At 38.9% G+C, this 16,256-nt stretch overlaps 1 protein-coding gene across 6 annotated transcripts in view; it reads right to left on the minus strand.

Annotated features, from left to right (window-relative positions):
• Window positions 1-16,256, minus strand: part of LOC117300702 — a 28,160-nt gene that overhangs the window by 7,174 nt on the left and 4,730 nt on the right. The window contains exons 3-9 of one of the 6 annotated variants that reach the window (XM_033784448.1): window positions 16,096-16,148; window positions 15,214-15,353; window positions 14,584-14,735; window positions 13,009-13,186; window positions 11,834-11,952; window positions 10,623-10,652; window positions 3,348-3,373 (exon numbers count right to left, since the gene is read on the minus strand). In XM_033784448.1, coding sequence (XP_033640339.1) covers window positions 3,348-3,373; window positions 10,623-10,652; window positions 11,834-11,952; window positions 13,009-13,186; window positions 14,584-14,735; window positions 15,214-15,353; window positions 16,096-16,148 — 698 coding nt within the window. Of the gene's footprint in view, window positions 1-1,603; window positions 1,700-3,332; window positions 3,374-9,426; window positions 9,495-10,622; window positions 10,653-11,833; window positions 11,953-13,008; window positions 13,187-14,583; window positions 14,736-15,213; window positions 15,354-16,095; window positions 16,149-16,256 lie in introns of those variants that run through there. The other 5 variants (XM_033784447.1, XM_033784446.1, XM_033784449.1 and 2 more) reach the window with 5 other exon arrangements.

The following is a 16,256-nucleotide window of genomic DNA, read 5'->3' on the forward strand; positions in this document are numbered from 1 at the left end:
TAACGCGTGTATGGCAAAATATTTTGCCATACAATTTTGCCATACGATGACATCATCATTGACCAATGAAAACACTAGAAATGGTCTATGTGCGCTGACATCTTGCCATTTTGCCATTTGCGCGTGTCACACGATGATAATTTTGCCATACGCGCGTATTGCGCGGTATTGATACGGCGCGTCCCCAGACGACACAGAGGGTGGTCGAGCTCAGCGTTCTCCGGGTTCTATTTCTATGGTGTTCTCATAAGCTTGCGCACTAACATGTGTAGGGCTATTAACTTCAAACGCACTTTTAGAAAACCGGTCTTTAATCATGAGTGTTATGTTAGCATGGTTATTAATTTAATAAATTTTATTTATTATTCATTTTTTGTTTTCAATAATTATTTTTCTTGACCAGTTCTTTGACTTAAGTTGTTGTACTTGTTAATTATTCTCCTTTTTTTCACCAAATTGGAAATAAACTTTGATTTGAGTTTGAATAGTTTTGTTTGGGTGAGGCTTGTTGTTGCACAAATTCCACACGATTTTTTCATTAACAATGATGCGAGTGTTAATCTGTTTGATACCGACAGTTCTGTTGCAGCACCACAAGGAAAACAAAAGCTGACATGAGGGCAGCTTTAAAGTACAGTTAATGCACCACTAATGCGCCACTACAGCCTATTAGCTGACATGCTTCAACAGGCAGCTGCTCCTAACTTACTACATATACAATGACCATGTACAATCATAGGGAATGTATACTGTAAATTTGAGATATATAAACTTATATATAATTTTCTATAACCACATCAAAGGATTTGGGTACACAAAACACAATGTTCAAAGATTGACATTAAACTTACACCGTTTGAAGATAATGAGAGTAGAAAGCGTACCTTAAAATATTATTTGCTGAAGTGCTGTAGTTTTTGAGAAATGAGTAAAACAATGTCATGAAAATACGATTTTACTTTTCGTCTCATGATCACTGAGATGAAAATTATTTTCTTAATATTTCTTTACTCATTTCTCAAAAACTACAGCACCTCAGCAAGTAATACTTTCAGGGAAGCTTTCTACCATCGTTATCTTCAAACTGTGTAAGTTTAGTGTAAATCTTGGGACATTGTGTTTTTTTGTCCTACAAAAAGTACCCAAACCCTTTAACTCAAAGTTAAATGCCTCTGGCCAATGGGCAACTACTAACTCGGTACTCTAGTGGTAAAAATTGATAGCAATGTCCAGTGAGTTGCCTGTTGATTTTTGGACAGAACTTGGGAAAGTACTGAGTATTGACCCCTTGCACGCACGTCGCACGTGGCGACTGTGCCATACTCACCGTGGGCAATAGGTTTACGTGTAAAACTTAACGCACAGTGACATTGCCCACCAACTGGCACATCCCAGATAATATTGATGATGGCGTAGGGTGAACTGGGTCAATACAGTGCTAAGTACACACTGGTGGGACTGTAACAAAATAAACATCTGAACGGCTTTCATTACCATTAGTTTTATGTGTGATTACCAAAAGTATATCTTCCCTTTAAAACATTAGTTTTGTAAACAAACTAACAAAACAATACACCTACATGTAGTGCAATAATTATAATACCTGGACTGCGTGTAGGGCATGCACTCAGCCATATTGTACTACCAGGTAATCACAGTTTACCTTCAAGCCCATCATCTACTTCAACGGGTGAAGCAGCTAGTAGCAATGAATCGTGCAACAACCAAACCCACGGGTACGACCAGGCAGGCAGACAGAGGGGGTGGGGAAGAGGTTGTGTTGGTGGTAGGTTGTGGTGATGGGAAATGCAACAGTTGTCAGTTGTAGGAGGAGAGAAAAAAATAAATAAAAGCAGGATGATGATAAGCAATGTTATTGTTTTTATCAATGAGGCATCGTTGTGTCAGTTTGGGGCTATTAGGCAAGACGGTACTGGTTTGGTTTTTTCGGCGTCTCCAACGCTCTCAAGAAAACAGTTTTTATAACTCAAAAGCTTAACTTTCAGCAATTGTCATACACATATTGACCATCAGTGAGAATTCAGCTAGTGCCATCTTTTACAACAAATCTTCACAAAGTGTACATTGGCCCTTCTATGGCAAAGTAACCCAAGTATAGGATCCTTTCTGTGTAAATTGAAAGCACTTTTCCATTTCAAAGTTTTAAATGCATAATTGCTTTGTATGGTTTTAAAAATAACGTGTCTTATCTCGGCCTGTTTTAATATTTTCGTCTATTTTTTTTATGGCAAAACAGCTAACATAGACACATGTCTGTACTGTTAATGCTTCTCAAGATGTAATTTTTAACCAAATGACATACATGTACAATCTCTTGAAAAAAGACATTTACTCTAGAAAAAACAAAACAGCAAAGTTTAATTCCCTTTTCACTGTGGTTCGGAGTTCGTTTTCATTTTACGACCTGCAACTACATACGGTACATGAATAACTGTGCATGGCTTATTATAAAACCATCGTTAAATTTATTATAAATTTATCGCCCAGTCTCCAGTATTTTTCTTATCGCTTTTTAGTGGTTTTTATGGTAATTGTAACCCACACTCCGCTGATCAGAAACACCCGAGTTTGAATTCGGTGCATGGGGGCCTTACCTGTTTTTTAATGTTTTTAATGTGTCAATGTTTTTTACTGTATGCGATTATTTGAACTACCCTTTTTGGGATCTAATAAAGATTATTGTATTGTATTGTATCATATTGTATATTGACTGCGAAATGATAACTGCTGTTTCCAATACAAAAATTAAGTACAACCATACTCAATTATTTGCCCAAGAAAATAACGCCCATCAATAATTTGCCTCACTGATGGTCAATAAAACATGAGAACACCAAACGTTTGAAAAATATCCATGCGTTCCAAACTTTCCATGCGTTCATTTTCTTGCATCATGCCTTCTCTTTAGCCTTTAGCCCGACACTGACACAACGGTTTTATCAATACCCTATATTTCTATCACGTGAGGGCGCTCTCAAACATTATTGTATAACTTCGGGGGGTATATTCACTCATATCCAAAACAGTTTTTAACGACTGGATCACCACAGACATCATATCCATCAGGACAGTATGACCTTTTTCAAGGAGCCGTTTTATTCTACCTCCAAAGTAACTTAAAATTCAACGCAAGAAAAGTGACAGTCGTTGATTAAAACTGTGCAGGACGAATCGCATATAAATACCCCCCGGAAGTGATACAAATACTAATGAGAGTGCCCTCACGCGGTAAAAAATACAGCGCATTTGTAAAGTGAGGTTCATTTTTACGGATACCTGTATTAAAACAAAGTTATAGAAAGTTGACGGACCTCGTTAATGATTACCTAGACGGCGGGGTTGTCATCTTCATCTGAAGTTGCGGCGCCCGGAGACGAAAAAAAGGAGGAAAACAGAGAAAAGAGATGAAAAGGAAACGGGTTTATGGGGGAAGGAAATGAAGAGAAAACATGTATTAAAAGATCATGTACGTACACTGCATAAAGAGAAGTACGTGTTATTTATAATGAGGACTACTACATTATGAAAACAAACAGTAGCACATAATAAAACATTTTAAAGAATTTATATAAACAGTTTTTTAAGAACATTATGAACATGATGAAAAAGATAAAGGCTAAAGAATATATTTTATGAGCATCCTGTATTTGCAATTAACATTGTTTATAGACCAACCTGACAAATTATCATCAGATTGGGTGGTCACATTTTCAACAAATCATGGTTAATTTTTCATAAACTTACAGGGTCAAGAAATCATCGTTACCTGATAACATTCTGGAAAATAAACAGAGGCTTTTTAATGAGCAGCAAAGCTGCATTATGCTAGCAAATGGTGTCCAAGAATATGGTCCAATAGCAAGACCACCGTGTGGCAAATACCAAACCATGTGGGTACAGCCAGGCCTTGAAGTAACCCACGATATCCACAGCAATTGTCGTGGTGCCCAGTGCTTTGCTGTGGTGCCCTGTGCAAAGTTCCAGTACAAAATTGACAATTTCCTCACAAGGTTTATCGCGATTCAGAAATGCAATGCATTGTGGGAAGGAATATGGTGCGGTTTGAATGCAGTTTCTACGACTTGCGCACGCAAAGCCTATACATTGTACCTTTGTGTGGGTTCAAACGCGCCCTCTCTTGATATTTTGCTATTCACGATAAACCTTATGGAGGTACGTGCCCGTTACAAGACCAGAGGGAAATTGCTGTGCCCCCTCAAGAGGAAAGATTCCGTGCTAAACAATGTACAGTATGCACATGTTTAAAACACACTACTCATACATTAATAGAGACAAATGAAAACCTGGCTACATGTAACACTAGGCATTCCCATGGTAAGAGACCACTAACTCCCCTGAAATAAAAATAATTGGGAGGCCAAATACCAATTTTGTGTAGTAAATTGTCGGGAGGCCAATGATAACTAAGTGTCAAACCTTGGACGCCAGGGGTCAAATGGCACACTGACAGGCCTCAAAATAACCCACCTCAATTGTCGTGGTGTGTTACAACTAAGGTTTGGGTAAATGTGTGTGTATATACAATACACCCAAACCAAACAGTACACTCCTATTACGTCCGCCGTACCTCAAAAAGGCTTTATTGCTGTGGTGCCCTCTGCAAGATCCAAATACAAAGTGACACTTCCCCGTAGAAGAGCCTCTTACATGTACCAAAGAAAATTGCTGTGCCCCTTCAGGAGCGAAGCTCAAGGTCACAGGATTATATTATAATAATAATAACAATTTGGGGGGCTAATCATCCTTACTCGCAGCTAGAGCTGAATTGCGAAGGACGCGGCTACAACGTGTTAGAGAAGCAGGCATGCAAGGGCGCATTCAGCTGCCAGCCACATCAACCCATTATGACCACGGAGCACAGCCAAGATCGAAAGTGTTTGATTTTTTCATGAGAGAGGAAAACCGGATAGTCTGGAAAACCCTCGTAGCACAGCAGAAAACCAATGCACAACTCAACTCACATATGGCCCCGACCGGGAATCTAACCGGGGTCACCTTGGTGAGAGGCGGGCGCTTTACGCACAAGGAAACAATAGAAATAAACTACGTACAAGTACATGTAGGAAGCCGATATTTGAAAATGGCATAGACTAGGGCCATAGTAGCAAATACAGGAAGCCCACGACCAAGTGGCATGTACTGATGATCACACCACATATCAAGTTAAACCAAAGCCATCATGGAGGCCAACAACTACTAAAGGTGGTCATGCCGTTAGCAGGCCTGTATGCTTCGTTTTTGAAAGGGCAAGGGCACCAAGGCATTTTCTCCTTGGTAAAGGGCACCCTCATGTATAAGGAAATTGTAAATTTCTACTGGAGCATTTCAAGGGCATTAAGACAATGACCAGGGGGCGCAGAGACAATCGCCTTCGTTGCCTTTGTGAAGTATCAGGCCTGCGTAGAACGCCAAAGACTACAAGTGAACCCCCTATAAGCCCAAGTTGGCCAAGCAGCATGCATGAAATGCTAATGACCAAGTGCCTCACTAGAAAAAGGACCAATGGGCATGCACTTTTAGAAAGCCACGGTAATTGGCTTGACTGGATATCCAAAGACTATTCTGCATGCTCCAAATTGACCCCAAAAATGTCATGCACTTGAAAGCAATAAGGCCAAATGAAATGGCCATTTGAGCTAATGGTTTAGTGAATAGTAACTTGAAAACTAAAGCGTATGGGACAAGATGCAATTTAAGGAGGCCTATGACTTAGTTGCAAACACCTGGAAGCCACAACCGAAAAGATACAGACCCCATAAAATGACCATTGGCATATCTTTTAGGAAATTCTTGACTACTTGGGCGCGCCAATTCAAGAAGTCTTACAAGTGAAGTATGAATGAATGTTAATCCAATTGCATATTGTAAAGTCGTAAACTTTGTGTGGCACCTGATTTAAAGTATCTCTCCGAAACCATGCATTGTGAATCATAACTTTCAAAATGTGTAAAGTCTGGGTACCAGACAAGTGGAATTGAATGCACAAAATGTGACCATGCAGGCATGCTACTGTAACTGTTTGCCTTAAATCGGAATCCGTAACCCTATGTTTATGAATATCTGGGCTGAAGAACTGAAGGCCTAGAATTACACAGAGACAATACTTTGTGTAAAGGTCTTTGAGCACAATATAGTGAATGTCTCTATTGGTAATTACTCAAAATAATTATAAGCATAAAACCTTCCTTGATAACAAGTACAGTAATGGGGAGAGGTTGATAGTACTCGTATAAAACATTGTGAGAAACGGCTCCCTCTGAAGTAATGTAGTTGTGCGAAAGAAGTAATTTTCTTTTCCTTTGAGAAAGACTCTGCTAGGGTCGAAACGTCAGGCAATTAACTATTTTTTGCAGAAGTAATTTTCCACAAATTTGACTTCAAGACCTCAAGTTTAGAATTTGAGGTCTCAAAATCAAGCATCTAAAAGCACACAACTTCGTGAGACAAGGGTGTTTTTTTCTTTCATTATTATCTCGCAACTTCGACGACCGATTGAGCTCAAATTCTCACAGGTTTGTTATTTTATGCATGTTGAGATACACCAACTGTCAAAGGGTAATCTTTGACAATTACCAACAGTGTCCACTACTGTCTTTAAAGGCATTGACACATCATAGCTTTTTCTACTGAATATCTAGGAAAGAATTTGCAAAGAAGGCACTAAATGATCAATAATTGCGCTTGGGTTTTGAAATAGGAATCTGGGTACATGTACTTTGTCACAACACAGCACTATGAATTTGAGCAGACTATTTCTAGAGATTGGGGGTGAGATATAGGTGACACGACTTGGGTTTTATTAGAAATAGGAATATGTGTACTTGATTATCACAGCACAGCGTTATGAATTTGAGAAGACTAGATGTACGTATGTCTAACATGTCTACAGACTTTGTATGAATTTGAGCAGACTATTTCTGGAGTTTGGGTGTGAGATATAGGTGACACGACTTGGGTTTTATTAGAAATAGGAATATGTGTATTTTATTATCACAACACAGCAGATGAGAGGAATGGGTTTTTGAAATAGGAATCTGGGTGCTATGTCACAACACAACACTATGAATTTGAGCAGACTATTTCTAGATATTTGGTGTGAGAATAGATGACAAGACTTGGGTTTTAGAAACAGGAATAATTTTATGGGTACTTGATTAGGAATAGGAATATGGGTACTTCACAACATAGCGCTAGAAAATTGAAGAAGACTAGCTGTACATGACTAGCATGTCTAGAGACTTTGTGTACTGTGAGATGAGAATAACGGGTTTTTGAAAAAAGAATCTGGGTGCTTTGTCACAACACAGCACTTTGAATTTGAGAAGGGTTTTTTTCTTGAGTGTGGGTGTGAAATATGTAGATGAATAGCTTATGTTTTTGAAATAAGAATTTGACACATCACTGACACATCGTTATGAATTTGAGAAAAAAAATTCTAGAGATTGGGTGTGACATGTGATAATAGATGACAAGACTTGGGTTTTAGAAATAGGAATATTGCTAAGTGAAAATCACAACACAGCGCTATGATTTTGAGCAGACTACATGTATTTCTAGAGATTTGGTGTGAAATATAGATGACTAGATTGAACTTTTGAGATAGGAACCGTGGTACTTTGTCACAAGACAGGACCATGAACTTGAGAAAACTATTTCTAGAGATTGGGTGTGAGAATAGACGACTAGATTGAACTTTTGAAATAGGAACCTGGATTTATTGTCACAACACAGCACTATGAATTTGGGAAGGATATGTCTAATTATTTAGTTTTTGTGGTTCAAATTTTTGTTGTTGTAAAGCGCCTGGGAGCATTTTTAATGGATTTGGCGCTACATAATTTTTTTTATTATTATTATTATTATTAGAGATTGGGTGTGAGATTAGATTGGGGTTTTAAAATAGAAATCTGTGCACTCGGTTGTCACAACACAGGGCTATGAATTTGAGAAGACCGTTTCTAAATTGGGTGTGAGATAAAGATTTATAATCGGAATGGGGTTTTTGAAATAGAAATTTAGGTACTTTGTCACAACACAGCGCTATGAATTTGAGAAGACTATTTCTAGAGACTGAGTGTAAGATATAGATAACCAGATTGATTTGTAGGTACAGTCACAACACAGGACCATGAATTTGAGAAGACATCGAGAGTTTGGGTGTGAGATATACGCCCAGGAAGGAATACAATCTCATACTTGTGTTTGCCTCTGTGAACATTTCAAGGGACTATAACAGAACCTGATGGTGTCTTGCAATGTGGGGGGGATTCCAAGATAAAGTGCGCCCTCTACAGTTCACCAAAGAAAGGACATTTTACCCACTACGCACCGAATGCGACCATACATTCACCAAATTACCATCTTATAAACAAAGACATTTACAACCTTGCTGCTTTTAAAACCATGAGCAAACTTTAAACAATGGACATTTTTGAACACTAGGTGGCAGCAGACTTAAAGGCACTGCACACTATTGGTTTTTACTCGAAACTATTGCTGGCATAAAAGCTTACTTTGAAACAAGCAATGGAGAGCTGCTGATAGTACAAAACATTGTGAAAAAAAGGCTCCCTCTGAAGTAACATAGTTTTTGTGAAAGTGGTAATTTCTCACTCAAATATTAAAATGCTTCTGAAACTTTTTTTTAGGAATCTGATGATAGCACACAAATTGATATCAGATAACAAACAAATAGGATATATTTTCTTTCATTGTTCTCTTGCAACTTCGATGAAAATTTCACACATTTGTTATTTTATGCATATGTTGGGATAAACCAAGAGAGAATACTGGGCTTTTACAGCTACAAAAGGTGTCCAGTGCCTTTAACAGGGGTGCGTTCCACTCGCGCAAACGACCCGCAACTGTTCCCGCAATCGAGTTTTATCTTTTGAACGATTGGTGCGTATACGCGATGTCAATATGGCGGCGCCCTGAAATGAAGATGGCACGCACCATACGTAGTTTGTTTTTCCTGCAATAGTCCTCTTTTATGACATCATTACACCAACTAATTAACTTTGTTATTCCAAATCTGCATTATTATCCACCGAAAATACAATGTAATTAAATGTTTGTGACAAAGAAATAATAACGTATGCTTGTCCGCAATTTTAAAAACCACTCGCAAACTCCTAAGAAGTATGTTCGCCTAAAGTTGCCAACGTTCGCCAACGTTGGCAGCGAACAACTCGTTCCACTTGAAATTGTTGGCGAACGTGCACAACTGTTTGCAACGTTTGCGCGAGAGGAACGCACCCCAGGTAACTTTCCATTGTTTGCCTAGCTCTGAGCATGCCCATATTACCAAGAATATCCCATAAGTCCCCGATTACCACCTTGCAGTGGGTGCTGCAAGACAACTACAAAATTGTTCAACCTTTTTCCCAGGGTGCACTTTTAGATCGCCGTCTCTGTGGCAAACGGTAGAGGGTGCCCTTTATCATGAGCCGCTGCAATGGATGAAAGTTCATGTTCGTTATAAGCGTGAAGCCTGATTAATGAATTTGATATTTGGACAACCCACACTGCAGGGCAGATTTTTCGCTAATTTGGGCAGTTTACGGACTTAATGTTGTAGCGATAGTGTGAATATATGCAAAACATCACAGGAAAGAAAGATTCCAGATTAAAACATCCTTTTCCTCTAGCGCCTCACACCTGTTATCTCCAAGTAATTCCTATTCTAAACAGTGGACTTAACTGGATCATTGCACAAACCAGTAGGATTGCTGAATGCCCAACCAGATTAACTGCTTAGCCATTAAGTTAAATGACTCAAATATATTACATTAAGATAACAGGTGTGAGTTGCTAGAGAAAAAGGATGTTTTACTATGACCTCTTTCTTTAATGGAGCTTTCCCATAATGCTAAAAAAACTAAATGTTTTTCTTGTCTCGGTAGCTCATGACAATTATAGAAATGCATGGGTTTCTTTATGATTAAAACAGTCAACAGTAAAGAAAAGATCGTTAAAATGTATGAAATGAAAAGAAGAAAAAAAATAAGTTTTCTTTTGAGGTAGAGGATCAAAATCTAGTAATTAAATGCAAGTTTGCAGCTGGTCCTAATCAATGCATGTGAGTGCCAGCTTAAACCAATCACGACCTTAGGGTTCTCCCAATAAACAAGGTAGCGCATTGGGGTGGCCAGATACACACGAATTGCATACAATACAATGTCTGCCGATATGCGCACATTTCGGCGGATTAACGAAAAACGCCCACAATATTTTTTTGTATTATATCAGAACAACAATCAAGAGCAAACCACATAGAGTGCTCCAGATTGCATAGTACGGCTTTTAAAACCTAGATATACACCAAGTAGAAAAATATTCCAAAGACCAATTCTTTGTGCTTCGGCCAACCATCCACAAGTTTATTTACAGAATGCCCGAGTTTTGAAAAAATCCTTGTGACGATGACCTTCGACCCTGCACCTCGTGAATATTTAAACAAAATCAACCACAAAGCGTGGCCCCCCATGCTCTAAAAACATCTGAAAAATGCAAGTGATAGTCCACGAGCAAAGCAAGACCATTCCTAGACCAAGACTGTGATCATTGTGAATACATACTTTTGTTATTGGTTTGCTGTTGAGGCGCAACTGAAAGAAAGAGGATTTAAGTTTGAAGAAGAAAAAAAATAGCATCAATAAACTCAGAAAGAGACCATGAAAGTCAACAGAGCATTGTTAATGATATTTATTACTACGATATGACTTAAGGCTACGCATGGTGGGAAATACTAAGTAAGTAAGGTTTGCAGCAACACCATGTAAAAATCTCTTTGTGAGTAGTGGTGGCTCTGAAAAAGAGCTGGTTGAGGTACATGTACTGCTTGACGTTTCGGTCAGTGTGCTCGGACCGTCTTATTATTGTTACTACATTATACATGTAATTGTTTCTGAAATAGAAACTTTGATTGATTATAATTCTCCCGCTTTTTTTCTTCACAATCCTTCCCTTCCCTTATCTCTGTAAATGGATGTGTATTATTGTTTGTACTTGTTTATATGCCTCTGAAGAAGGTCCGGTTTAGAATCGAAAGCTAAGGCTTCCTTTAATCACTGTAAATGTAGCTCGCAAGCCTGAGCCTTAAGATCAGAGATATAGGAGTCAATCCCTACTCTTCCACATACCGTCAATTTCACCTAACTCTTCCTTAACTTAGGATTAATCTTAGGGCTTAGGAAGAGTTCAGTTCTGTATCCAAAGACGACATAGGACGCATTGAACCCATCCTAAGTGAAGACGGGTTACTCATCCTAAAGTCAAGGATTAATCCTAGCGTTTCGTGAAATCGGATGCAGAGCTCTTTTACCTGCACTACCAATCTGCAGGACCTAGAGCTTAATGACCTACCCAAAGGACATAGAAGCAAAGTATCTTGCTCAAAGACAAAAGTGTAGCCAGGGATTTGAACCCACACTCTGCTGATAAAGAAACACCTGGGCCCAATTTTTCCATTTAATAGCGCTGCTGACCGTAAGCACACACCACGGCACTCTAACTTTCCGGTGCAATGCGTGGTGGAGTATGAATATTGACAATTGACTTCCAAAGCATTGAAGTCACACAATGAAAACTGTTAACTGTAACTGCTGCGAATACATGTTTAGAGCAGACAAGATACAGCCATTTGAAAAACAGTGCAACTTCAATTGCGATTTTCTCCAAACACATTTGTTTATACTGTGAACAAGATAGATCAGTTCGTGGTTTGAGCGACGACTGGTTTATTAGGTAAAACAGTCTAAACAAATTTGTGGATTATCAGGATTCTTACCTCCGGAGGATCCCTTGTTCAGTGCGGTCAGCACTACTCCCTCACCGTGAGCATCTTCAACCGGTATCTCAGCACGCTTTTTACCTGATGCGAATCCTGCGGCTTTGTCATTCCTATTCCTATTTACAATTGGTCGGAAAGGTATCAGTTAATGCGCATAATACTAATAAAAAATACACAATTGCTTTTTTTACAGTCTTTACATCATCATCTTGGAAATCTGGACAAAAATGTCAAACAGCTTTTTCTACGTTTTTCACAACTCTGTATACAAATCCATAATAGTCTTTCTTACCAGACAAAAATATTTCTTGCTGATTTGTGTTCCTTTGAGCAGTACCTTGTGATACAGTATGTATATTGTGGGCCGAACATGTACGATTGATAACACTTTTCGAGTACATAAAATAAATTGTACACAAGTACGAAAGAGTTTAAAAAAAATCCAAAGTCCTTGGCTGGTTAAACACAGTAGGAGGGTTGACTGTGTACTGTTGTAGATGAGTTCACCACATGAAATCACATCGCAGACTGGCATAGTTTCTCTATCATTCAAGATTTGATGGGAAATAGTTTGCTTTAATGAATTTACCTTTGCAGCCAAAGGCATGTAAAGGCTGAAAAATTACAGAAGAAATTAAGAAAATACCATTCACAAAAGAATCTAGATAGACCCTTCCCACAATATGCTATTTACATTCACGCATGCGTATACAGACCCTATTGGTTGACAAACGCTACAGAGATGTGAAATCAGCAGGATGCACAGTCGCGTCTGGGTCAGCAGCCATTAGCCGCATACAAAACAGAGCGATGCTCCCCCATTTTGCCAACCAAAATGTTAGTCAGTGCGCACGGGCTATTACAATTTATCTATAGAAAGGGTCTATTACAACCCAGGCCTGGAATTACAGGCTGGCCACGGAGGCCATGGCGCTCCATTGCCCCTGGTCTTGGCCTTGGTGCCCCTTTAAAAGTTTCCAATTGACCTTAAGATTTTCCAATGGAAGTACCTTTTGTAAAATGAAAATGGCCATGCCCTTTTTAAGATGAAATTCCAGGCCTGCAACTAAATTAAAACCTAATTACAGATCGCAACTACATGTTCAACCAAAATATTAAAAAAAAAAAGTTGATTGGTCCAACAGTAGGAGGGTTAAGATTACTGAACTTACTCTCTGCAGTTGAGGCAGCACGTAATGAGGATGAGGAAAACCAGCACAGCAATGGTCAGAGGTATCATGACCATATTCATGGTTCCATCCAGGGGTGAACCAACACGCTCATCCCCGATGAACACCACTTCGTATCCAACGGCACTGGAAATATTGCTCTGGCTCTCTTTCAAGATTGCTGTAAGAAATTTATACAACAAGTAGGATTTGAAACTTCGCATGGTGGAAAAACGATACAGTAAGGTTTGCTGTAGCCTGAACATCTGATGTCACACTTCGAGAGACACTTCTGAGTAACACCAGAGACCGGCCACCAGCGGCATATGCACCTTTGACCTACATTCACTACACATAGAGATACGCAGTCAAATTCTATGGCGGACGTGAAAGGAGTGTACTGTTTGGCCGTCTATGGAAAGCTCATGTCACTGCACGTTTATCCAATGATATCATTGTATCCAATGGAATCACTGGATCCGAGTAGCAGGTACATGTACCTGTCTTTATCCTTGTGGATAAAGACAGGAGCCCAGTCTAGGTTTGCGGTTCCACCAAGGAATGATAATCTCTTATTGAGTTGGGATGGTTCTCAGAGTTTAAACTTACATGGTATTGAGTTGGGATGGTTCTGAGAGTTTAAACCTGCAGTTCTTTTTCGAACCACCCCAACTCAATTAGAGATAATCATTACATGTTGTTGTTACGGCAAACCTTACTATACTGAATGTGCAACAGTCAACTTGAGTTAAAGGCAGTGAACACTATTGGTAATTACTCAAAATAATTTTTAGCATAAAACCTTTCTTGGTGACGAGTAATGGGGAGAGATTGATGGTATAAAACATTGTGAGAAACGGCTCCCTCTGAAGTGCCATAGTTTTCGAGAAAAAAGAAATTTTCCACGAATTTGATTTCAAGACCTCAGATTTAGACCTTGAGGTCTCGAAATCAACCATCTAAATGCACACAACTTCGTGTGACAAGTGTGTTTTTTCTTTCATTATTATCTCGCAAGTTCGATGACCGTTTGAGCTCAAATTTTCACAGGTTTGTTATTGTATGCCTATGTTGAGATACACCAACTGTGAAGGCTAGTCTGTGACAATTACCAATAGTGTCCACTGCCTTTAAAGGGTTTGGGTACTTTTTGTACGACACATAACACGATGTCCACAGATTTACAATAAACCCGTACAGTTTGAAGATAATGCTGCTAGAAAGCTTCCCTGAAAATATTACTTGTTGAGGTGCTTAAGTTTTTGAGAAATACGTAAAACAATGTCACACCAATAATTTTGGTCTCAGGAGACAAAACAATTTTAGCATGTACAGGTACAACGTAACAGTACTGATATTTACGCGACTCTCCTGAAAATATAGCTCTGTAGTTTTCACTTTTTCTAACAAATTTGATGACTAATTACACGAATGAAGCTGAAAATTCTGCAGATAATCTACATTACATAGTCATCTTCATTCACAGTGAGTATAGGGATTCATGTCTTGGCCAAAAAGATTAACTACAAAAGCCCTTTTTAAGACCATGAAGACAGACAAACAAACAGACAGACTTACCTTCAAGAACACTTCTCTGGAGTGCATACTGATTCTCATCTTCTGGTTTGGGTTGATCGACAATGGAGAGGTAGAACACAACTTGCACGTCTAAGTTCTCATTCTTAGGATAACCAGTCTGAATCATAACATCACTCTCAGTGAAGGCATTACTGGAAATGAAGAGTACAGGAGAGAATGAGACATTTGCGGGTTATAGACCTTTTCTTTTGCCACTGTAGGCGGTGCTGGGCGGGCTTGCCCAGGACTCACAGTTTTGTTGCCCTGCACTCTGAGCATAATACATTTTGCAACCCAGCACAGATTTCAAAATATTATCCACTGTGTATTCTGAGACACAGCTATTGATAAGAAGCATCAAACGTCACAGAGAAAGAACAAATTCAACATATTGCATGGCCCCATAACATGAACAGTTTGGAAACCTGGTAATCTAAACATGCTAAATCTACTTTATAGGTACTGAGGTACTGGGGTGGATTTCACAAAGAGTTAGAGCTAGTCTTATCTCAAGTTAGGACCAGTTACTCGCGTCACCCATGCAATTTGTATATTTCCTAGGACTAGTCCTAAGTTCGGACTAGTCCTAACTCTTTGTGAAATCGACCCCTGCACATATAATCAACATACCTTGCTGTACCACTAGTACCGATCTTGCATAGGGATTCAGAACCCATTGAACCTTGGCAGTAGGATGTAGCACTCTCTGCAATGATCTTAGGAAACTCATCATTCGCAATTATGTTTGTGTCCGCTTGTGCCATCTCCCACTGCAAAATAAATAATAAAAATGGGCAAACTTAAAATGTAGTCTTGGTTAAAGCCATTGAACACTTTCGGAACAGAAAAAAAAAATAAAAAATCACAGATTTACACATAACTTACCAAGGGTTTAGAGAAGGTAATGTTGAAAGACTTCTCTTGAAATGTTCTTCCATGAATTGCTTTACTTTTTGAGAAAACATTAAAACAATTATCAAGTCTCGATATAGGCCTATATCGAGAATAACGGATTTACAAAAAACACATGTCCTGACACGGCGAAACGTGCTGAAACAAGGGTGGGTTTTCCCGTTATTTTCTCTCGACTCCGATGACCGATTGAGCCTAAATTTTCACAGGTTTGTTATTTTTTATATAAGTTGTGATACACGAAAAGTTGGCCTTTGGACATAGTTTACCGAAAGTGTCCAATGGCTTTAAAGACCCTCCTTTTTATTGATATCCCACACAATCCTGTTATGAATACCCACGATCCATTGCCCCTGGAGGGCGCTCTCTTAGCAAGAAAAGAAAAAAGTGCAAACCATGGTTTTGGTCGAAGTAGTGTCTGCAATTTATAACCAATTATTTCATAACCAGTTATTTTTCTGCGTATCAGCCTGCAATTTGTGCATACATCAGCCTACAAATAATGTAGATTGGCCCGATACCCTAATTTGTTAAGGGGTGAGGGGTGGGGGGGGGAACCTGCCTACTATATCCATCTCTAAAAACTCTTTTATAGTATACCTGCTCTAGAGTGACTGAATCAAACCGGATGGATATCTCATTGTCCATACCCTCTGTTGGAAGAGAACAAAATAAAAATAATTTTAAACATCATTTTAAATAATGAACTTGTAGGAAGATTCGTTTGACAGTGACAAAGTGACAAGAAGTTCATGCGATAG

The sequence above is a fragment of the Asterias rubens genome, chromosome 16 (assembly GCF_902459465.1).
Source record: "Asterias rubens chromosome 16, eAstRub1.3, whole genome shotgun sequence".
In the NCBI taxonomy this organism is placed as follows: domain Eukaryota; kingdom Metazoa; phylum Echinodermata; class Asteroidea; order Forcipulatida; family Asteriidae; genus Asterias; species Asterias rubens.